Here is a 25,681-nt window from a genome sequence, read left to right as displayed (position 1 = left end):
CCAGCTAAACCCCGCCTTAGTCTGGTTTAAATCTTCTATTACACTCTATTATCTCCAAATATTACTAGAAAAACAAACCACCAAGAAACCACCGAAGAAACAGCACAGAGGCCTCGAAGCTCCTAATTTTCAACGATATCTCTTCACTAATCAGCTACAGTACATTATCAAATGGATTAAGCCCAGTCAGTCAGACAAACCTTGGAGAGAAATAGAAGAAACCCTAACCAGTGAAATCCAAATTTCAGACTTACTCAGCCCAGTGCTCAAACAAAACCCTTGTTTTACAAATCCAGTGATCGCTGCCAGTCTGACAGCTTGGTGGAAACTACACACAAGCACAAATGGCTAAATAAATATATACCCATATGGCATAACCCTGACTTCCCACTTACCAAAAAAAAATCCCAAACTTCTACAAAAGGAAAGAAAAGGGTAGAACACATTTTAAGCACATCTTTCAGAATAACAATTTTATACAATTCTCACATTTAACCCAGACATATGGCATTGGGAGTAACTAGTACCTTGAATATCCACAACTTAAATTGATTATAAGCTCAAAAATCAAGAAAAAAGATCAAACATATGAACTTACCTACCCCAATTCCAAAATTCTTAAATATCTCCTCTACAAACAAATCCTTGTCCAAACTTTTTAAGTTAGTTTCCAATTCAGCCTCAACATTATACACACCACTAAGGAAATAGGAAGAATAACTCTTACAATAACTCTCAATGCTGATTTCTGGTCACAGGTCCTTAAAAACATATTTAACACAACTAATAGTACTAATCTACTCCTCTTACGATACAATATTATTCGCAGAGTATACTACATTATACTAAAATGCAATTTATAGACTCCAAAATCTGCTCACTCTGCTCACTAATCACCCCTGATAACTACACTCATGCTCTGTGGTACTGTACGCCCATTAAATACTTTTGGCAACAAATTATTGATCAATCAAATGATTAAATCAGCCCCTCCCACTGTCATTACTCTGTCTATAAGGAGACATATCAACAGTAAGAATTCTTCTCATAGCACTAACCATCACCAAAAAAACAGTCCTGCTAAATTGGAAATCAAGGAGGACTGCCAGCATCACTCACTGGAAAAACTTATTCATAGATTATGTATCAATGGAACATTTTTTAGCCTCAATCAAAAACAAATCCACTGAATTCAGCTCAGCCTGGTCAACAGTCATTAACGTCCTACAATAGTAACCTCCTGAACCCAAATTATTAAACTTGTTCCATTCAAGAACAATAAACCCCCTAACAGCTACCAATACTTACGCTAGACTCAGTTCTCTTAGTTATTCAAACATACACAACCACTCCACATAATCGCTAGCCTGCCCACGAACACCCCCCGCTACCCGGTCCCCTGCCCATACACACACGCGCACACACACACACACACACACACAGACATCAAAGAATGGTATTGTAAATAGTTATCTTCTGTACATTTTGTAATGCTGGTATGAATGTCAAATATGTATACACATTTTTTTCATGTTTGTTTGTTAGGTCTTCTTTAATTTTTTTGTTTTTTGTTTTTGTTGCTGTTGTTGCTGTTATTGTTTGTTTTCCCTTTTCTATGTCCTCATTCTTGGGAGAAGATCTCATAGATTCATGAATTATGTGCTATTAATAACAAAGTACTATAGGTTCTCCAAAGAGAGGCGGTGGTAAAAAAAAAACAAAAAAAAAAACAGCAGTGCTAACTCAGCACACAACACCCACCGGTTAAAGGAACACAGGAAAACAAGATTTTTCAGTTTCATTTGTTGGCAGTAACACTCAAAGCACAATGCTCTCTGGAGCTGAGGAAGGCAGGAGGTTGTTGTGCATTTCTAAGACAGCTGTGCTGGATCAAAAACTTCTGGGTGTCGGGATTTGGAACATCTGGAAGTGGGTCAGAACTGGCTCTCTCTCCAGCTGATGGGGATCATATTCAGGGGGCGAGCGAGTCCCATTCATCATGAACAAAGCTGCCCACAAAGGGAATGGAGGATGTGCTGAGGAGTTGTTGCTAGACTTAGTTACTTTTGTCATTTATAATGATGCTAAATAAAATTAATGTTTAATGATGTTTTCCTAATTGTTTTCTGATACGGCTCACTTCAGTGCAGCAAGAACTCCAGCAATTTCAACCTTAAATTGATAATTTGGCAAAAACATAAAATTTACACAATTTAAATTACCTTAAATAGTAGTCGCTCAACCAGTACACGTTTTATGCCCAAAGTTTGCTTCTTTATTATAACTACCAAGTAACGGAGAGTTTATATCCCACAAATTAGCCTAAAGACCCAAACAGAAGAGAGAGCATTCTGGAGAAACACTATCCATGTGGTCGCCTGGAGTTGGGACTGACATGACAGCGCTTAATAATAATATAATTAGCATAGTGTAAACTGCATGTCTAAATCACACACTTAACTCAGACTCTGGAGAGTTGTGAAGTAATAAAAATAAATAGACTTTAATATATGGTTTCTGACATTCTATTGTCTATAACAATGAACAAAAACTATTTAAGTGTCAAACTGTCGAGTGAACTATTGCTTTAAATTATTATCAAACTGTTACTTTAATTTGGATATATAGATATTTGTTTTTTTCTTTATGCCAGTAACATGTTGTGTATATTAGTGTATGCCAGGTTGCCAAATGAAGTATTGCAGATTTGCATTCATGGGTTGCTCACTCTTACGATTCATTGGCCAGTTACTTTCCTAGTCATGAATGATGAAGTGCTTTTGAGTGCTCCTCTATTTGCCACTCTTCACCACAATTCACTTTATTTACATGCTGTGACCTCTACCCTCTGCACCTGGTCATAAACCCAGCTGACACCCAAAATCTCCTTGTGCCTAAGACAGTTTTAAAACACTGTGCAAATTAGGGATTATAGGAAAAGAGCAATACATAATATCACAATATTTTGGGTGAAAATGGTACAAATACATGGAGACCCTAGTAGGATACAAAAATACATTGTTTTGTGTTCTTTTAGTCCACAGGTGGCGTTGAAATGTTTTTTTTCATCAAGGTTACTATCAGTGGTGGTTAGATAGTGTAGTGGATAACACTGTTGCCCTGTATACAGAAGGCCAGGGTTCAATTCTCTGTCCAGTCAAGAATACCTTTGCTATATCAATGTCCATCCATGGCTGGTACATTGTCCTGTTGTAAGCTGCTCTGATTTCTCTGCTAAATACATAAGTTTAAGGGAATGGTGATTCGACTACTTTATAATTCTGTTTCTGTTGGCTTTAATTAAATTAATTAAAGGAGGTGTGAACTTTTATAAAATAGAAAGTTTTCTTTTGGAGTTAAAAGTAATAAATTATGTCACAGGATGTAATATTGCAATACCTAGTAAACAGTAAATCTGTTACAATCACAACAGAAATGCATTGTGGCTTTGGTGTTGTGACAGTGTGGTATTACAAACTAAAGAGGAGCACAAAGTCAGATGGAACCTCAGTTTGCTTCGCTGCTCCTAGTCTGCTTTATGTCCACTGATGAACACAAACTGCTGGTGAGAGATGAGTCATGATGCATAACAATAGACACCAAGTGCTCAGGCAGGATTTAGTTGAAGCATGGACCTTGAGTGAAGAGAGGATTTTTGTTCTATGTGTAGGGTGGGGTTGTTTGGGTGTACATTCCATGTGGCAGGAAATGAAGGGTAAGCATAGAGGGGCTCTATTGAAGGTGTTTTTATTTAGGAGAAAGTGAACGGCTCAGTCTGAGGCTGATGTCCTGCTAGAGCTGTGCCTGATCTTCATTTATCTGACTTGTTCTTTTCTCTACCAGGGCCTCAGATAAGCTGTGTTTTTTTCTGTGCAGAGCCCTGGCAGCACCAGCTGCATGCAGCAGAGCAGCAGGGACACCAAGATGGCCGCTGACACACTGGTGCAGCCCTGCCAAATGGACCGCAGTGGCAGCTTCTTTAAGGTACAGCCTGAGTGCCACTGCAATTATTTATGTCTACACTGTCTGTCTGATGGTCTGTTTCTCAGCATGTCTCATTGTATATTTTGGTTTCCCATTCAAAACTGTAACATACTGAAAATATATTCAAATCTGTTCTGTTCATATTTTGGCAAATACTGACAACATGTTACAGTATGCTCCATTTTTTATGGGTTTCTTGTTTGCAACAAAATACTTGTGTTTAAGAAGGTTTTAAAGGGCTCATATCATGCAAAACTAAATGTTCTCCCTTTTTTATTAGAACAATTTGATGTAGTTTGTAAACATTATTACAGTTTTACTGTTCACTCCCCAGCACAAACAGTTCATATGTGGAAAATAAGGTGCAAAAATAAGCTATTGAATTCACTGGTTTTGTGATGTCACAAAAAAACAACACCTTTACATATATCCACGTGTTTGGCCTACAGCAGTTTACCCCAGCTTATTCATGCTGAAGTTAAAAGAGGTGTTTCAGCTTGGACTGCTTTTTGAATCAGGCACCACACAGGGCAACCAATCAGAACAGAGCTTGTTTACATGTATCCATCTTAAAGCCACAGTAAGGATAAAGAGAGATTTGAAATGGTCATGGGAAAATTAAGTATGACATAAAACCACACAATTGTCAAAAGTCAGAAAAACTAAACAAAAATTGGATGAGGTAGGTCTTTTTAAATTAGTGTATATTATCTTTGTCAACGTTTTGGTACTTTACCTTTACAAAATTTGGCTAGAAACAGGTTAATCAGCATATAGACAGTGCCTTTAATAGTTATGCAACATAAAAAAAGCTGGTTCTGAAAGACAGCTTCCTGATGAGAAGCAGTCTGTTTTGTCTGCTGTCGTTAGTGTGCCTCCATGCTGGGACTTCAGCCAGTGAGAATACTCAGACTCTGAGCAGCAGAAGCTTCAAAGCCTGCTCTGTGAGTTCCAACACCATACATAAATATGCGTGTGTGTATTTGAGCTCTGATCTGTAATGAGCTTTGCTAAATTACATAATCATTTGTTATGGGGAGCTGTCGACAGCAGACTTCATTTAAATTCTTCGGGTTGCTTCATGATTAATAGCTTTTCCCCTAATGAACTGTGCTTAATAAACAAGAGTGCTCCACTTCACAACATGTTGGGTATGTTTACAGAAGATTCTTTTTAGGCCTTGAAACAAAGCCACTTCCTTCTGAGAGCCTCTGAAATGCTGCTCCTTCTGCAGATATCTCCAGCATTTGATAGATGTCAGAGATACAGTTGTTCACAACACCTCTTAGCCGATGACGAACAGAAATCTGATATATGTAATTTACATAAAGACTGTCTCTGTGGATCCTTAAAGATTCCAAGGCCAGATTTACTGAAGGCCTCAGTGCATACCGTTTGTTATTTTGTTTCAAACTGGTGACGTAATCTCTGGTTTATGATGGAAGAGGTAATTTTACTCACAGGCTTAAGTTGCTGGCTGTGCCTCAGTTAAACATTCAGCTGCTGCCAGAGTCTTGAATAAATCAGCCCTGTACACTTGCAGATTTTTCCACGATTACTGTGGATTACTGCTAGGATTATGAGCATGAATGAACAACAACTTTTTATTACCTCTTGTTTCCTGATGTCAATTACCGGACGCTGAGCTGTAGTCCTCTGCTTTTAGCTCAGAGTGATTGCTGATGCATTCAGCAGTAGCTTCTTTTGTGGAGGATTTCCATGATTATCGCAGTTACACTCTTAAAAATAAAAGTTCCTAAATAGAGGTGAGTGATATGGCAAAAATACAGTATTGCAATAGTTTAAAAAAATTTCTTAATGCACAATGTGTCACTTTTTTTTTCTGATCAGTTGGAACAGAGAAAAAAAAGAACAGCTTAAAAATACTACCAACAATTGTGAATACAGTGATTTTTATTCATTACTTGGCATAACGTGTTGCACTAAATTCAGTTAAATGAGACTAATTTTGCTCTTTTTACAATGAAACGTGGTTGGTCAGTGTTCTACAAGTCCTGACGATATACACAATATGTTCAGAAAAGCATATTGTATTGTTTTGTGACATATTATACCACAGTTAGTTCCGGTCATGCAAGCTGATTGGTTGAGAAGCGTTCTAACCGTGCTGTTATTTCACCATAACATCACGTTTTTTTCACAAATACTGTATCACTCCGCTGACTTTGACAGCTGTAGTAGACGCTCAAGCCATTTGAATGTTTTTACGTCTTACTTTGTGCACAAGCAGAAATGGATACTTTTAAGATTACATTTGACCTACTGCCAATTTGGTCAGTCTCTGAAGATGAGACTACACTAAATTCCAAAACTGTCATCATCACTGAGCAAGCTTTTCAGTAGCAGCTGTGACAGACGAACACCTACACAACCTGGAATTAGCCAGAAATAAGCCGAATACCATTCACCAAACAAAATGGGCTGTGAGATGCTTTACAGACTGGCTGGAACAAAACAACATTAATATTGAACTAGCAAAAAAATGACAAAACTGAGCTAAACTTGATATTGCAGCAGTTTTATGGCTCAGTCCGATTTGGTCAGGCTCTGAAGCGAATGGTATTCGGTTCATTTCTGGCTGATTCCAGGTTTTATAACTGTTCTTCTGTCACAGCTGCCGACTGAAAAGCTTGCTCAGTGGTAATGACAGATTCAGAATTTAGTGTAAGGAGCTGCTGGGTGTGCAGCGAGTGAGCGGAGCTCGTTACTCTGACGTAGCAACAAGCTGCTTGTTAAGGAAATGTAATTTGGCGGAAGGAATTGCTAACATTAAACCATGTTAAATTCCATGTTTACGGCCCAGTTTATTTATTTCTTACTTTATTTATTTAACTGTTGTATAAAATCAGTAGAACACTCGAGGTTGTGCGTTATCGCAAATAACATCACGGCTACAAATATCATCATCGCCTTCGGCTCATGCCTGCGACCAAATCACAGCCGTGATGTTATTTCGTGATAACACACTCCCTATTGTGTTCTATTGCTTAAATCTATCATGATAACAATCTATACTGTCACATTACCCAGCCCTATTTCTTAACAGTTCTTGTCTTGGACATACGGTTCTTTAATTGGTAGGTTTTTTAAAATTTAAAAAGACTGTTCACACTCATGTTTAGTGCAGTTGTTCTATGAAATCACTCAAAAGAGCCTTTCTAAGTGCTTTTATTTCATAGTGTAGTGTAGTGTTGATTTCTCTCATGCGTCTGCTCAGTGTTAGTTGTATGTCTGGCTGCAGTTGGCTCAGCTAGCGCTGAGCTGAAATACATAGTTTCCTAGTGTCTAGCCTGTGTTTTGGTGTCCACACAGTGAATGACTTAACCATGGAGCTCATTAGAGTGAGCTATGAGCTACTGAGTGCTGTCTGGAAGAGCACTCTGACCTTTTGAGAGGGCTGCAGTGGAAGTCACTAGCCAGCCAACCTCACAGGCATCAGACTTTCCTTAGAAATCTCAGAGCAGGCAGAAATGCTCTCACTTTCTTTTCTGCCTTGCCAACCTTTTTTCCCCAAAAATTGAAATGCTGAAGTATGGACTATGCCCAAGGGAATATATCAGCACCATTTCAACATCAATGTTTTATTCATTAAACATTCTTCATCTTCTCTCTCTCTCTCTCTCTCTCTCTCTCTCTCTCTCTCTGTCTCTGTCTGTCTCTCTCTGTCTCTGTCTCTCTCTCTGTCTCTCTGTCTCTGTCTCTCTCTGTCTCTCTCTGTCTCTCTCTCTCTCAGTCTCTCCCTATAGTCTATTTGTTTTATAACTTGTGAATGACTGCCTGCACTACGCACTTCTCCTTAGGGCTTTAATTCATGTTCACCCAGAGGAACGTTTTCATGTTTAATCTGTCAGGCAGACGTAACACTTTCTCAGTTTCCTGTAATAGTCTTTGCGTTACTCATGAATTATACCGTTTTCTTAGGGAACAGCTGATATTCAGGAAGTCTATGCTTTGCCAGGAACTCTGTTGCAAAACCTCTCCTTCTGTTACATCATCAAAGGAACAGTTCAGCCATATATGCTAACATGGCTTAAGCCCGTGAAGCTCTGGAATGTGTTGTTTGTAATAGCCCATTACTTTGTAAATACAAAATTGGACCAATGTCAGTATCTGTTGAGATTCAAGGTTTTAATATTGGCTTCAGTATCAGAAAAAAAGTGGTATTGTGCCTAGAGCTGGGCAAAAAATGTAATATCACAATACTTCAAGAAGTTTTTTAGGTTACACAGTGCGCCACAATATTTATTATTTGGAACAGACAAAGTAGTGCTAACACTACGATTTGTCTTTAACATTTCGCATACTGCACTAATTTTAATTGAACAGATTTTTACTCTGTGCAAAAAGAGTGTTTTTCTCTTGCTTTTTCTTATTTTTCTTTACAAAAAAGGTTTATAGTGAAAATATAAGAGTCACGTTAAGTCAAGTCAAATTTATTTGTATAGCGCTTTTTACAACTGATGTTGTCACAAAGCAGCTTCACAGAAATCCATTAAAGACAAAGTTTTAACATGAAATGTAAATCCTCCAAGCCAGGGGCGACAGTGGCAAGGAAAAACTCCCTCAGAGCTGGGGAAGAAACCTTGGGAGGAACCAAGGCTCACAAGGGGGGACCCATCCTCCTCTGGTCAAACTACCTACAATATCATTATACTACTAATATTAATAGTAGTAGTAGTAGTAGTAATAGTAGTAGTAGTAATAGTTAGGAGTCCATCAAAACGAAACTAGAAGGCTTCTATTATGCTGTATAATACTTCTATTACAATCTATAGTATAGTTTTCCTGTTGGGCTGTGTCATAGTAATCTCTAATACTGTCATTATTACAGAGAACTGTAGTAATTGTCTGAGGTTACTGTAAGATTCTTATAAGAATTCTGTAGAAATTCATGTAATATGGCTATAGATTTTTTGTAGGTGAGGCCTTGTGAGGACTGTATAAAGCCTGTGTTTTGTCATGCATTGAGCTGGGGGGAGCTTTTCTTGGCTGTGAGCTGCATTTTGAGAGAGAGAGAGACACTGGTGTATAATTGTGGTTTGCTGACTACGTCTGAGTTTGGGTTAGCATAACTGAAGGTTGCTGGCTCAGGAAAACTGAAACGCAGGAGAAAGAGTGGCTGGCTGGCGTTTCAGAGATTTGACAAATGGTTGAAAATTCAGTTTTGAAATATTTGGAAGTTTGAAAGGTATGTCTTTGTTTTTACTGAGCTGAACATGTGTATTAATACAATCCATTCAGAGCTGAACACAGAAATAATGCAGGAACGCTCCCCTCTGCTGGTAATCAGCAGAAGCACTTTTTTAAACTTTTAACTGTGTAAGTGATGTTTGTTTCAGGTTAAATAACGCAATAATTTCTAATGACCAAATGAGTGATATCTTGTCTTTAATTTCCTGTCCAATTGAGAAGTAACTAAATAATCAAAAGGGTGGACTGCACAATGAGAAGTGTACTTCAAAGCTGAGGTCAGCAATCTTTTAGTGGAAAAATACAAATATTATGGAGTATAATGTGTTCTATAAATGTATTAATGTATTCTGGGATTCACCCACACTTAGTATCATTTTTGAGGCTAACAAACTCAGGATGTGCCATGGTCAGAGTGTTCTTACTTAATTGTGGTTTGTGTTTACATGCAGACGGCATGTGTTCAGATTAATTGCTGTTGATATGACTCTGTTTATTGTTGTGGAGATACAGCGTAAGCACAAGTTCGGTGTTTGTCTGTGCTTGTTTGGGGGACATGTTATTTGCCGTATGTTCGAAGCACATGTGTTTAAAATGTGTTTTTGAGTGTGAGGAGGATGTCTGTGTATGGTTGTTTTGAGTGTTTGGAGGACGCCTGTGTTTCGCTCCTGTTCTTTCATTTCTTTCATCACTTCTGATGATTTAGAAGCTTCATTCTGAAATCACTCATCTTTTTACAGTCACTGTTACCACTGGAAGCTTAAGGGGAGTTTGTACGCATGACATAAGTTTTAAGGCTTTTTAGATAGTCCTGGATGTTTTGAGTGTCCCTTTGGTTTTGTTTTCCTGCAAGTCTGGCAGTCAGCATGCATAAAAGGGAAGCAGCTCCTAACTTGGGTTCAGACGGGTGGTGACTAATGCTTGAATGTGCATAAATGTTTTTTTTTTTTTACACGCACACTGAACAAATGAACTGCAACATGCTATAGCTTATCCACTATGTGTCTCCGTGTTTCTGTCTGTATAGCTAATAGACACATTCTCCACTGAGATCTCAGAACTAAAGCAGGAGATGGTTCAAACAGCCAGAGAGCCTGACACAAAGCTCCTACAAGGGTGAGTTCATCCTCTCTTTTTTTCTTTCTCTCACCTCTTAACTAGCTATATTTTGTAGATGACATTTACCAGAAGTCTAAGTTACTTAATTACCATTGAGTTTTTATATACTTAATCAGCAGCCTAGCATACTTACTACAATATCTGAATGATCTCATTTGACCCTTTGTTCACTGACAGAGGGTCACAGTGGTATGTTTTGCTATGGAACAAAAATACCTATTAAAATTAGCTTTATCTCCAGGTTGTGATTTCTGTAGGTATGTATTGCAAATATGAGTAATAAATGTAATTTTTGTCATTTCAGTTCTATTGTTTATTCTATATGGAGCACAAGGTATAAAACCTGATTGTCATCAAAAAAGAGTTTCTTTTTTTCCCTGTGGTAATGCCTTCTGTTGTCCAGTAGGAGGAGCATATCCTTCTTTATGTGTAACATGTTTAGAATCGTACATATTATACATTTTATGCTCCAGTTAAAAAGAAAGAAAATACATTAGTGCTTATAGTGGTTGCCTTCATTCTTTTGTTTAGTTAATCACAGTGGTTCTGTGATTAGATTTAAAATAGAATTCAAGTTTAATAGCAAAATGCATGTGCCCAGTTCATTCAGGGACAGACTGCATCATTTATTCTGTTGACCAGCTTTGCTTGGTCATAGACCCCCAATGCATGGCAACCCCTGCATTGCACGTTGCATTGTTGTTTTGCTTTCTCTCAACATGCAGCATTCAGTTTATCAGTTAATTAAAGCTTTCTCAAAATTTAAAATGGGTGTATTAGAACAGAGAAAGCATATAAATGTGCATTGCAGGGGGGTTTAATTAAGTTTAGTTAAATACTTTAACTACTTAATTAGTAGTTTTGCTGCCTAACCATGTCCAGCAGCACCTCTTGGGAAACTTTGGGGATAAGTGCACAGCTTGGTCCAGGGACCTGATTACATAATCTTACTTCTGGCTCAATGGCATGAACAGTGCGCATGTATTGCTTGTTATCACAGTATTGGCCTTTGCAGTACTGTAATCACAGAAGGCTGCAATATGCATTTTCTAAAACTGTGTTTCCCAACCCGGTCCTCAAGGCTCCACTGATGGTCCACATTTTTCCTTCATCCCTGTTTTGTGAGTTAAGTTGGAGCAAAAATGTGGACCATCTGAGGGGCCCAGAAGTCCAGGTTGGGAAACACAGATCTAGGAAATCCCATTCTTATTATGCGCTCTGAGTATATTGACCAATCTCAACAAATATTCCAGACTCTGTGGGTCTTTTGATTAGTTAATGCACTTAATTGTCCAAAAAACGTTTTAATTATGTCAAGCATCCACTAATGTATTTCAAAGGGCCCAAATCCTACAGTTATTTCTTGCATATGATTTATTTCTCTAATGCCCACTTATAACCTTGTTGTATGTACAAAAACAGTCATAATTCATTTTTACATGACCCACCTCTCTCATTGCTTAGAATTTAACTGTTTTTGTTACTGTACCTTCGAGACTGATATATGTAAATGAGCTCTGTTCTAATTGGCTACCTCGTATTGCGCCTCATTCAAAAAGCAGTTCGGACTGAAGGAGTTTAGCTGAAACAGCCCATTCAACATGAATACGAGGAACTAAACTGCTCTAAGTTGAATAGGTAGATATCGTAGTTTTTCAAGACATCACAAAAGCATTACAAACGAGTTGTTTTCGGAGACTTGGGAGTGAATGGTAATTTTGGAAACATTACATATGTTTACATAGTACATTAAACTCTTTAATTTAAGAAAAGTGAGAAAAATTGTGGGGTGAGGATGCTGTCTGCACTGCATACTACAACTTACTGCAGATCATATTAAATGCTCTAGTAATAGTCAAATATCATTTCTGACTTTTGATTTGAGTTTTGAACAACTTGTTTAGCACAAGTTATTCCAAGACTGCTGATGTTGAACAGCATGTTCTCAGCGTGTGTCATCAGTGCTGATGTTGTAATGCTCAGCCTGACCGCAGTGACTTCTCAGTGCATAAAATACTTCAATTGAATAATGTTCTTCAATGTTGTGTTTCTGTTATTCCCACCTCTACATTTATATTATGTAGACTTTCCTGGTGCGAAGGTCTTCTAAGTGTATCTAAATAAAATTGTGTTTTCAATAAAATAGGCCCCTTAATATATAATGAGGCATATTATTATATTTACAATATGCAATAATGCAAACACAATTTTGTGTATATAATGCAGTCCCAGTTAGTCTCCTCACATATACAAAACAAAAATTATTTGTGCAGCTTTTTTCCTTTGAAAGTTGGTTAGCATTGAAGGAGAGAGAGCAAAAAAGCAGCACTGACATCCTATGTATACTACATATTGAGTACACCTATGTTCTCCTCCCTATGTCTGCAGGCTGGAGGGTGAGGTGAGTGGCCTGTTCTTGCAGTCTTCCATCTGCACTGGTGCTGTAGGGGTTCGCGACTCCGGCTATGACTCTTTGCGCCGGCGCATGAGCGTGCTGGATAGACTGACACACACACATTCTGTCTGGCTGCTGCTGTCGCTAAGCGATGAAGACGCCAAACGCATTCTGCAGCCGCAACCACCAGGGGTGAGGATGCTGTCTACACTGCATACTACAACTTACTGCAGATCATATTAAATGCTCTAGGAATAGTCAAATATCATTTCTGACCTTTGATTTGAGTTTTGAACAACTTGTTTAGCACAAGTTATTCCAAGACTGCTGATGTTGAACAGCATGTTCTCAGCGTGTGTCATCAGTGCTGATGTTGTAATGCTCAGCCTGACCTCAGTGACTTCTTAGTGCATAAAATACTTCAATTGAATAATGTTCTTCAATGTTGTGTTTCTGTTATTCCCACCTCTACATATGTATTATGTAGACTTTCCTGGTGCGAAGGTCATCTAAGCTACAGAAGAAGGTTATTTCCCTGCGTATGGATGACAGCACCCCAGTGACCATGCGGGACTTCCCAGTCAAAGAGAGTCAATACAGTACGTGTCACCTAATACCAGAGTACTATAGACATCTCTTTTCTGCTTTTTTACTTCCCTCTGCCTGGCACTTTTTTAGACTGGCCCTGTTTAACTAGTCTGTTTCCTGAACTTGTATTCGCTATTGACCCACTGTCTTTGTTCAAGTGCAACAAGAGCTACAGTGACTCAGTGAGGGAGCTAAATTTGGCTGTATGGCTCAGTGTCTTCAGACTCTGTTGGGTTTCTGTGATACTACAACCTCATCTGCCTTCTCTTTTGTTTGGGCTTTCATTTTTTTGTAAGTCAAAACATCTGTGTGCTATATTAGCCAGGCTGGCACATGTAAAAAATAAAAAATAAAAAAAGTGAACAAAACAAACTCAACTGTGCTTACAAGGAAGTTCTTAGTGCTTGCCACACTGTGCAGATTGGTGGTTATTTGAAGCTGTTTGACAGTAATATATAGCAACCACTATTGACAAGTTTTGGTTATTTATTATTATTATTATTAAAAATATATATAATTAAATATAATTACAAATTATTTTTTTTTAAGAGATATTTCGCTTTGGTTGATATGGTAAACAGAAAAGTGATTTGGATTGCTGCTTCACTGAACAGAAAGGTCTACACATTATGAGAATGTATAATATGGTGTAAAGTACAGATTACTTGCATTAATTAGTTATACAAGTGAAGATGCATGCAATTCAATTTAAATTTTGAGTTTTTATTTTATTTTATAATTTAGGGATGCGCTGATATGGGACTTTTGGGCCGATGCAAAGAATCAATATTTTTCATGTACATATCTGCCGATACAGATACTTAAACATTTATAAAATGTAGAAATTACTGCATCTCTATGATTAGCATTATAGAGATATAGAATTTTTTTCTATAGGAATACAAATGCAGTAAAATGAATAAAATGCAGATATTTTAGCGCAGCACCCCAGTGTCACCTAAATGCTCTGTTGTTCTGAAATACAAAAAATACATCATCAAATATCACTCTGAAATATCAGTCAAATACAAACTGCCCAATGCTGATGTTTTTAATAATAAAGTATAAATCAGTAGCCATTGTCACAGAGCATTACAGAGACAGGTACAGACCCCTGCAGAAGTATTAATGAAAAAATCCCAGAGAATGGATGAGGAAGAAACCTTGAAAATAACACAAAGGTTTTCCTGCATTTCCTGATAGTTCTGCAGACCAGCTGTTAAGGATTTTAGGACTGCACTTCTTGCCAGGCACATGTGTGTATTCCAGCAAACCTCATCTCATCATCCAATGTGAAATTTTATTTCATATTTGTCAATTGCTGTATTTCTTTACAAAACGGCAGAGAAGGATGATGGTAGTAATATCATTTCCAAATGCATCTGTTTCGCATTAGCCCATTTTAACTAGCGCTCTCTCTCTCTCGCTCTCTCTCTCTCTCTCTCTCTCTTTCTCCCCCTCTCCCCCTCTCTCTCTCTTTCTCCCTCTCTCTCTCTCTCGTTTTATTTGGGTCATATCCCTCGAACAGTGGGAGGGACCTCCCTACAAGGAAAGTCTGAATGTATATGCCTGACGCTGTATACGTGGACTTCCACTGTGAATTTCTGTGTCACTACTGCATGTGGTGTTTACGGATGTGTGTTTGTGTGTGTTTCAGCCTTCTCCCTGGAGGGCTCGGGGATCAGCTTTGCGGACCTCTTTCGCCTTGTGGCCTTCTGTTGCATCAGCAGGTAAGAAGATCTCTTTCTCTAAAAAGCAGAACAGCCTGAGCGCTGGTTCCAATAGAGTGAGAAAGAGAGCAATACGTAAAGGATAGTTTTGGAAGAGGAGTATACTGAACATTTTAATGCATGATGTCTAATATGAAACATTAGCAGGCATCTCATGCACACTTTACTTATTAATCATGTGTTGTTGCTGTGCTTCTCCCTTTATGCTAATGCCTTGGTTGTGCTATTAGGGTTTGCTAACAAGAGAGACCCACTATAGATGAGTAATAGTAAGGTGGGCAATGTATCTAAAATATCACATTGTGATGCTTAAAGGCATTTTTACTATGCAATATAGTATCATGATATTCCCAACAAGTTGGAATGAACAAAAAGCACCAACAGTAGTAGCACTGTGGACCATTAATTAATTTTTTTATTAGGTGCTTGCAATAAAGCGTGGAACAACAGGATGAAAACTGGTAAAAATAAATGAATAAAGTAAGATAATGAAAGTAAGATAATGACATAATGGCACAACATCCAATAAACTGGTGTTGTAGAAGTACTGAAAATATCCATGAGATACCATTATGAGACCGTTTTTTCATGATAGCGATACCATTTCTTCATAATTCCCACTCTTATTGGGTAAAAACAGAGACATTGATTCACTGATCATCAACTGTGCCAACTACGCAAAACTACAAATCAGAAAACAAGTAAAAACACAGGAGAGTAGGGAGTGAGTAACTGGAAACATGGCTCTGCTGCCATTGAAAACAAAGAGGGATAAAAATGCCTGTCTGTCTGATGCTGTGCTATTCTTTTTGAGCATTATCGTGAGTGTAGCATGCTATGAAGGCTGTTTTTTACCCACTTGCGCTGCTGCCAGATCTCCTCGTTCTTGCCAAGACTGTGTCTTTGTCAGCACCACGTAATGAAGTCTGTGGATAAACACAACCCTCTGTCTGCCTGCCTCACCCACATGAGCAATTTACAATTTACAGCTAGAGTACTAGACACACTCTCTCTACTTCTTTGTTTCTCGTTTTATTTCTCTCCCTTTTAATGGATTTGCAGGGTTAGTGACCGGTTCTTAGCGCTGTTACTCTAGTACTTTAATGCTCTTATCCCATTTTGATTGTTCCTCTTTTCTGTAGGGATGTTCTTCCTTTCACATTGAAGCTTCCTGAGGCAATCTCTGTTGCAAAGACCCCCTCTGATCTAGAGGAAGTGGCCAAGTTAGGAATAGGTAAGTAGGCTGTGTTACTCAGCTTTCACTGCATGTTTATTGTTCAAGCAGAAATTATTCAGTCTTCCTCTGGAGGCCATTGACCTATGCAAAACATTGTAGTTCTCTGATTATGATTGTTCAGGGGTAGTCTTAGTTCGGTTTTGGATGTATCTGGCATCACAGCAATAGAGACCTTACACTGAGTCACTGGTGGTTTCATGTCTTAAACAAAATGAGTACCTGTAACTAGCATAACTCTTAATGGCTCCGAGCCAATATGATTCACTTGTGGTGGTGATCTTATGTATTTGAAACTACAGCTGTTACACTCTAACAGTACAGGTGATGAAATGGTAGAATGTCTTACCAAAGCCTTTCTCTTTGTAGTTTTTAAATTTTTAATCACTGAAGCAACACAGTAAAAAATAGTCACTTTTGCTTTGCTTAAGGTTTTGTGGTAGATTTTATGGTGCCATGTGCGATCATCCAGGAACTTTCCAACTATAAAACTTATTCCTATCTTTGAAAGAAAAAAATATACACATTTACAGCTTAATTTACAATTATCTGACTGAAGAATTAATGGAAGGGCTTTACTGAATATATATATATATATATATATATAATATAATATATATTATATATTACATACATATATATAATATAATATATATATATATACATATATATATATATATATATATATATATATATATATATATATATCACATAAGTGTTTACTGTGGATGCAAATTTTAGCAAATTCATTTAACCAAGAATCAACCTTCAGTAGTCAGCAATAAATTATTAACTGGCAAGGCTCAAATCTGTGATGTGGCCCATCAAAGTAGTAGTTCAAACTGTAGGTCTGATTTTAATATCTGACTGGCAGAGCCATGATTGAAGCCATCGTATACTTGTGAGCACATACATCAACTGAAGTCTGAATTAATGACATCACAACATAAAAAGTGTTCATTGTATGAACTATGGAACATATTACTGATGTGTAGGGCCAGCTGTAAGTGTGTATATGTAGTAAATGACCTGAAGCCATATTAAAAGCATGTTAATAAAAAGACTTGAAATATATAATGATGGGCCATTGAAAGTTCTATGTTCTAAACTTCTTCTGTATAATTCTGCAACAGTAATGATTTGTTATATTTTACACCTCTGTGCATCACTCTTTCTCACATTTTCTATTATTTTAATAAACACAGGGAAACACATTGAAGTTATTGTTGTCAGTAATCGACCGTGTGGAGTATTGTTGTCAGTAATTGACCGGTAATCGACTTCAAATGCTGCAGATAGAGATTAGGTTGAAAAGCGCTGGAGAATTTCTTTAGGAATACAGGAATCCTCTGCAGTCAAGTCTTAGACTGTGCTGGCTGCCTTCGACAGTGTTGATGTACATGCATGCTGAGGATCATGCTTATTATCTTTATTGAACAACTTCCTTTTTGCATTGTGGTTCCTAAACCTCTCCAGTTGTATTAGCCAGATCGTCTGTTCTGAAGGCAGAGTCAGATGGAGAGTGTGATCTGAGACAGAGGTATGATGTCTGTGTCAGCTGCTCACGTCTGCTGACATAGAGCATCAAATACACCATTTATATGGGTGGCACATGCTGATGATGTCAATTGGTGAAACGTGTCTTGGACATATTTGTTACTGATGGCTCTGGGCTATCAGGCAGGATGCATTCACTGTAGCTCCTGTTAGAAAGAGACTGATGCGTAATATGACAGTCTGAGCTGTAAAATAACTCTTGACTTGACGTGTGTGTGGTTTATGTGTCGTCTGACTAATGGCAAAACGGGGGGTTAGAAAGAAACGGTGTTTATCGAGCACCTGTGATTGTGCTTGTGCAAATGCTGGAATCTTTTAAGAAAAGAAAGGCGTATTCTGTGTTTTGGATCTGAAACCTGAGGAAGACTCTTGCCACCTGCAATAGGATACAGGATATATGAGACTATCAGAGACACAGCAGAGTGAGGAGTAGGGTTTCAGACCCTTGCATTGTTTTCACATGGGGAAAAATAAATGACCTGCTTCATTGCATTTGAAATAAATCCATTTTTTACATTAATAATAGATCAATTCCACGTCCACCCTTTCATTTATTCTAGAAATGAATGGAAAACGTCTGTGTGTCCTGCAAACTATATTTTAGCCATCATCTTGAAATTAATAAATGTAGAATAATTCTGCCCCTGCCCTTTGTTTATTCTAGTAAATATTAATGGAGTACTTCATAACCAGGTACTGCCAATGATTTTTGCTTCTTCCCCTGGTTATGCGAGTATTAAATGTCATGCTTATGTTCATTAGTTTTGTTTTTCTTTTTTTAATGGATGTAGATTAATTATCGCCTTCCCCCTTTGTGGTATGTGTTCTCCTGATAAATGGCATACATGACTTCATTGTTTATTAAAACATATATAAAGAAATATGGAATAACTCTGCCCCGATCCCAACCCCCATCACCACAAAACCTTACATCACCCAAAATCAAGTTCTAAGTTTTTTCCTAGGGAAAACCGTGAAGTAGTATGGTCTCCAGTGATTGCAGACATCTGTCATGTAACGGAAGCCTGCAGAATTCAGGATTCAGGCCAGTAGAGCACAGCTCACGGCAGGGCAGGGCCTTGAAATTCCACACCAGGACCACTTCCAAAATCAGCCCCACCTAGAGGCTGCGATGAACTTCAGGCTTTGGGCCCTGGAGGTCTTATTTCAGCCTGGCTGACTGCTCTGGTTGGGACAAACCAGGGTGAACCGAGGACACTGAGAGAAAAGCTGAGAAAGGGAGAGAATAATTCCAAGGGAATGAGAAAAAAAGGTTCAGGAACAGACACAGAGGTTGAGATAGAGGGAGGTTTATTATGCTGTTCCTTTTTTATTGCTTTCATTTTATTATTACCGTTAACAATGTGTGTTGACATAAGGAACAGAAGAAGATGATTAAAACCATTTCACTGTGTATTCAGGTGTGTAATACACCCACGCATCTTTCTCAGGTATTTCACTTTTCCAGAACTGACATGACCGAGCCTGTCTGCCCCATTGCTTCAGTGCAATTACTGGAAAATAGACTGTTGGCATTAACAAAAAACAGCATCTCAGAACTGTGATGTCTACTTTCAGTGACTTGGTATAAGTATGTACCCTCTTGAAAAGTATCTACTAAATATATTGCTGTGTTTAGCTGTTGTTTTGCTGTGGATAAAACTTGACCCCAAAATTAGTTGAACATATTAAAAGGAAAAAGTGGTATGCATATGGAGTGAGTGGAAAGTACTTGAAGGGGCAGCCTTCAAAATGAATATCTGAGCGAGAAAAAGAAGGAACAGAAAGCTACAGCGGCTCTGCTCCTCCCACCCACTTATTAGCATGCATGACTCACGCCATTCAGCAAGCTAGTGTGTGAATGTTTGTCACTGTCACCACACGACAGTCCACAGAGCTGGGAGTTTGAGCAATACACGTCTAAGGTGTTCTCAGTCAGCTTTCTGAAAAGAAAATAGTCAAGAAGAGGTTCACTGTATTCTTGTAAGTGTGGGTTATAGTCCTTACTTCTCCTTCTCTGTTGACTGATGTTTGTTTTTTCTTTCTTAATTACTGCCTTGGTTGATCCTCTGGTTCAGCTCTTTCTGCTGTACTGCTTTAAAGCTTTCCTAAGTCTTATGTTTGTGTTCATTTGATGCATTGTCTGACTCATGGTTGCTTGGTTTTGTCTTCATAATTTTTCTAAGACAGCATTGCGTAATTAAACGGTTTTTGTTATGAAGCATTTAAAAGTGTTTTTGTGCCCCAGATTTACTGTATGTAGGTTATTTTACATTATTCTACATCTTTACAGTTTATTTTTCACTTGTGCCTATATATGTAGTTTTATCTTAGCTCAAATAAATTTTAATTAAATTATTTTTATTTTGGCTGTCTTTTTTGCCTTACGTTATCTTAGGTTTAACTCTGTCCATGTTCCATAGGCTTCTGGGAATCTGATTTTTGCTACAAGAGGAAGAGCTCTGTGTCTGCTAGAACTGCTCAAGACGATACACAACAGAAACTGAAGCGAAAGTCACAGGAGACATCCCCCAAAGAGGAGGTACCCCCCATCTTGCGCACTCGCAGTCCGTCCCAGCTGGAGTTCAGCCAGTCTAACGGGGCTCTGTGCTTCATTAACCCACTCTTTTTACAGACGCACCGCTCTGACACAGCTCAAACATCAGTGACCCCTGACGATAAGACTCCTCTTCCCGACAGCATCAGCCCCTTTCCACAGGGCACAAGCAGCACAAGCCCTCAAAACGGCGACAGCATCCTTCGCCGCAACAGTAGCACGAAATATACGACCAACAGCAGAGCAAAGAGCGTGTCCCGTTCCCCTCCACCCCGTCCCCCTCCACCCCGCACAGTCCCGCACAGGCCAGTGCCCCCACGCAAGCAGAACAGCATGCCCAGTGCGGCCGTGAGCTGGATCAAAGCACCCCAGGAAAAGAGCGGCCTGCTGGGACGCCTCGGCTCCTCCTTCAGTTCTTTTTCACCCCCATCCTCCCCGCCAAAGAAGATCAGCTCGCCCATCCCCACTCCCTCATCCTGCCCAAAGAGAACCCCAAGCCAGCCTGACACTGAGGTCCACCGCTGCCACCTGGCACTGGAGGACCAGACCATTGAGGAGGCTGTATCGCTCAGCCTGGCCAAACTGTCCCTGAGGAACACGGCGTTAGAGGACGGCAGTGGCAGCCCCGCAGGACGGGAGCGCCTCAGTGATATCAGCATTTCCTCTACCTCCTCTGACTCCCTGGACTTTACCCAAAGCTTCTTGCTCCCAGCAGCTGGCACAAGTCCGTCCAGAACCGGTCGGGCAGTGGGCGACAGCAGCCCGGAGGAGGAGGAAGAGGAAGAGGACGAAGACTATGGTGTAAGCGTGGAGAGTGACCAGGAGATCAGCATGGAGCCACCATTCAAGTCCAAGAAGCGGCACAGCGCGGGCGCCTTCGTGCTGCGGTGGGCGTTAAAGGGTCACCTGCGCAAGGTCAGCGGCGTCTTCAATTCACTCATGACCCCCGAGAAGAGGGCCATCCGGAGGATCTCGGAGCATTCGCGGGACAAAAACACATACTTTGGCTGCCTGGTGCAGGACTATGTGAGCTTCCTGCAGGAGAACCGCGGCTGCCACACCTCGGGCCTGGACCTACTGCAGACTCTCAGGCAGTTCATGACGCAGATGAAGTCCTACCTGCTACAAAGCTCAGAGCTCGACCCCCCCATAGAGTCCCTCATCCCTGAGGACCAAATCGGTAAGAGCACTTTATTTTTATACTTCAGATGCTCACCGTGTAAAAGCAAAACACTATGCTCACTAATAACTCACTAATGAACAAAACTTTAACTGCAGCTTGTCTGAAACTTGTTTATAAGCTCGTTCAGACAATCTGTAATTGAGGTTTTGTTCATTTGACATTAATGAGTATAAGTTTTTACCCTTAAGTATTGTGTTTCAGTATCTCCAGTTACCTATAAATTCACTATTCTATCAGTTATAGTGTTAAAACTGTTTCCTCCGGCTTTTTCGAGATGCTCATCCTTACAAGAAAATTCAAATGCAAATTAAAACAATTGCAAAGCAGGTTGAATTGACTGCTCAACTGAGAAATGAAAAATATGCTAAATGGTTTCACACTAATAAGTGTTTCCTTGTGGTAATCTCTTATTTACTCCTAATAATAGTACACCTTACTGCTTAGTACTATGAGTTTGTCTCCCCATTCTCCTGTTTTTAGTATAAATTGTGTTAAATGTATTTAGTGAATGCAAACAGGCAATTTGTCTAAACACTTGGTCTAATCTGTGTTTAGTGCATAAAATCAAATGTGTTAGTAGAGTAATTACTACTATGGTCTCTTTCATGCAGTGGCATCTTGTGCCTACCTGATATAGCTTGCTACCATCATAATGAAGAAGCTGAAGTGACTTTTTTGTTATGGAAAAAATAAACTAATTGTATTTATACTGTTACTACCACCACAACAACCGGATGCAGCAGCTGGGAAATATTCATCTGTTTGGAATGTCTCTGCAAACTGGTGTCAGATTACTCATCTTCCAGGCAGTATTTGTGTTCCTGAAGCAGAATCGCTAGAAAATAACATTATTTTTTGAAACGTGAGATTTGGTGCTCCATCAGTGTGATTGGACATACACAAGCAGTAAAGGCATAGAGCCAAAAGACAAGCAGGTACACAATGCAGGCAGATAACGTTTGGATTTTCTTTTGTATGACCCGCTGCACCCTCTAGTATCAATGTGTGCAAACAGATGCTGTAAACAATACCACAGTCTAATAAGGAGAGCTGTGTGTTCGAATGCCTGTGTGGGTAAGGTAGGTTAAGAGTTCTTGGAAAACTTTTACAGTTCTGGGATTGTTTTCGATTAAGCTTGTTTTGGTTCTTCAGGAACTCTGCATAATCCAGTCCTCCTTTCTCTCAGCATGTAAACACTGCTCAGTGGTCTGCTCTGATGAATGGATTTCACTCCAGATGTTCCTCAGCTGTCCTCCAGCCAAGTGGCCTCAAATCTCAGCCAGGGCTTTTGAGGCAGCCCCTTTTGCTTGTTGACGCCAAACAGTGAGTGAGTGGGTGGAAGTAAGCAGAGAATGTAGCAAAAGGGGAAAAACAGACCCTTGTTTTCTGTTTTGCCCCGTTACGCTTTGTATCAGAGATGTCAACAGTTGTGAGCTGTTGACACCTCTGATAGAGTGCTCGCCCTTTGAGGTCTATTTTTAAGTTGTCAGACATTCTTGCTAGATTAACTCACTTCTTGCTGATTACAGAGTGAATATATTTCTTGCTCTCAACATGGAAAACCTTGTTTCGAGAGCCTGGTACTTTCTGAAAATGTAGAACTAGAAATGAGAATAGAGTTAGTGGCAAATAAACTAGGGTTCTAAATGGGTTTGTGAGGTTTCTCTTAGAACTGAAGAAGTGAAAATACAATCTAGGGGATTTTTTTCACTCTTTGTCTGTGTGTTGGAGAGTGACGCAATTTGTGGCATATCTCAATACGATGGTATGCTGTAAGTTGAAGCGAGCTTGCTGTGTGGGAGGCATCAGTGGATTCACTTCTGTTCTCTATAAGCCTGTGGCTTGTTTTCCTGATGTGGACTGTGGAGCTAGGTGGGAGGGAGAGTTGTTGTTGTGGGGAAAGGGATGTTTGCATGCAGTTGAAGACGGCCTCCCAGGATGAGCCTGGCCTTGGCTGATAGCTTCTCCTGATCTGTGTTCTTTTCTGATGAGCCCTGGCTCCTCTTTGTCTCCAGGCTATCATTCACTGTCCTACTGCGACAAGAGTCCACTCACCAACACCATACTCAAGGGGGCTTTTTAATGGTGAATTTAGATATCCTTTTAAATTTCTTTATACTTCCTTATATAGTTTGAAGCCAACAAAACAGTTGTGTTCAGTGCAGTTGATTGTCTGGTTTCTTAGATGTTTTGACATGTTCGTAAACACAAAGATGTAGACTTTACCTGCCTGAGGAGCTTGTTAAGGCCATGGTATGTGAGGCAGATAGGCCTCATTAAATACATATGGAGTACCTCCCCTGCAGCTTGCCACTCAAGCCTTGGGCCTCACAAATGTGCAGCATTCCAGCAAATAACTTGCAAAGTTAAGCAAAGCCTTAGCCCACCTCTTTGTAGCTGAGCTCTGTGCATTAACCCAACAGAGAGCGCATTCACAGTACAAGCCAAGCAGGCAGCATGAAGCCACACAAAAACATTCCTAGCTCTCTAGAGCAGCATAAAGTTACTGTAATATTTTCATTATGTTGGAGTTCAGGTCAGCCTTGTAGATTTCTGTGATGTTTAGGTCTCTGATCAGTGTGATCAATGCTGAACAATTACAACATGTATCAGATTGATCAGAGACCCAAATATACATAAATGTAGGAAGTATGAGTGACTCTAAATGGTATTGAAAATTACTGTCTGGTCTCCTTGAAAGATCATGTGTTTATCGTTTGCCTACCACTGTGGAGTGCAGACATTTTTCAGTTATATCCTTAGGCAAACTGGAATTAATTTCGAAAGATGTTCACTAGACTGCGTTCACTGCTTATCTAGAACCAGTCCAACATGTTCGTTTCGGAAAGCTTTACACTGTATTTGGGTAATGCTGTCTTCTTACAGGAATTACTTTGGAAAAAATCTAGTGTGTTTTTACAGATATTGCCCCACCTAAGCATTCTGTAGCAGAGTGTACCTCATTTATTCCATTGACAGTACAGTTACTTTCTTTATTTTAGTGTATTTATCTACCTTTATGGAAAAACCTGGCTCTATCAGACCAGTTGAACCAAGGTTATAGTAGTTTTATGGTTTGAGAAATCTTTATTTTTAAAAAATATATTTATTTATTTTTTTTGTGAACTAGTTTTAGTTTGTCAGAGTTTCAGTTTTAGTTTTAGTAATTAGACTACAGTACCTAGAAATGTAGGTGGTGATATACCATCTTCAGGCAACCCATTTACTGCTTATTCATTACAAAACTTTTCCATTTACTGTTTCACTTTGTGTTAATAGTTCTTCAGTTCTTCTTGTAATTGAGGTTGGAAAAATGCTTTTCTTTAAAATGTATAGTGTTTGGTTTACTGCAATAGTTTGACATTGACCAGTTGCTGTTGGCCTGTTTTGGAAAGACATTCACATCATAAAGATTACATCAGCTGGTTTTGCACACAGTGAGAAAGAAGACGGTGAGAGGGAAGCCAAAGAGAAGGAGACAGAGTGCAAAGCTTTGTGCAAATGGAGCTCACGTGTCTGTTGACAGGCAGCTTAAGGAGAAAGCATCACTTCCCTTAGTCGTTTCTTATGCTGACAAGAGCACATTTTGCTTCACAGTCAGCATTCTTAACCACCCGAGTGGACAGAGTTAAACATTAAGTTCTGACCATATGATTTTTATTTCCAGTATGTAGGCACTCCCTCCATTTTGTGCATGATGTTGCAGTTTAGTCATGAGCTTTGAACCAGGTTTGTATAATCAGTGTTACAAGGTAAAACCTGTTTACTGGGGTCATTTCAGTGAATACCTGGTCTGAGATTTTTATGCATTGCTAATCTGTGCATACTTAGTGTTTTGGAGAATCAACTGTGGAAATATTAAGAGCAGGTATTCCCCTTTTTGAAGAGGAAATGGAAATATTACCTCTGTGGGAGATCTTAGACTGTTTAATCACAGTCAAAGTCATTTCTGTCTGTATCTCTTCTAAATACAGCTTGGAGTCATATCAACATTGTGAAAAAAAAAAAGTTGTTTTGATTTATTCAGTTCATTTACATTAAATACATAGAACATCATTCCACTGACTAATTCTGCTCTTTTCATATGCGTGGGAAAATCTGAATGATTTCGTTACGCAGCTCT

General features: G+C 39.1%; 1 protein-coding gene across 3 annotated transcripts in view; it reads left to right on the top strand.

The window, feature by feature from the left end:
• The window catches only part of rin2 (Ras and Rab interactor 2), a 46,256-nt gene that overhangs the window by 16,829 nt on the left and 3,746 nt on the right, over positions 1-25,681 (top strand). The window contains exons 2-9 of one of the 3 annotated variants that reach the window (XM_036574293.1): positions 3,877-3,984; positions 10,223-10,311; positions 12,703-12,901; positions 13,197-13,308; positions 14,955-15,027; positions 16,170-16,261; positions 20,242-20,360; positions 20,454-21,555. In XM_036574293.1, the coding sequence (XP_036430186.1) occupies positions 3,898-3,984; positions 10,223-10,311; positions 12,703-12,901; positions 13,197-13,308; positions 14,955-15,027; positions 16,170-16,261; positions 20,242-20,360; positions 20,454-21,555 (1,873 nt within the window). In that variant the 5' untranslated portion in view covers positions 3,877-3,897. Of the gene's footprint in view, positions 1-3,876; positions 3,985-8,674; positions 9,194-10,222; positions 10,312-12,702; positions 12,902-13,196; positions 13,309-14,954; positions 15,028-16,169; positions 16,262-20,241; positions 21,556-25,681 lie in introns of those variants that run through there. The other 2 variants (XM_036574292.1, XM_036574294.1) reach the window with 2 other exon arrangements.

Source organism: Colossoma macropomum, unplaced genomic scaffold (genome assembly GCF_904425465.1).
Source record: "Colossoma macropomum unplaced genomic scaffold, Colossoma_macropomum, whole genome shotgun sequence".
NCBI lineage: Eukaryota > Metazoa > Chordata > Actinopteri > Characiformes > Serrasalmidae > Colossoma > Colossoma macropomum.
The sequence above is the reverse complement of the archived record's forward strand: the minus strand, read 5'-3'. Positions and strand labels throughout refer to the sequence as shown.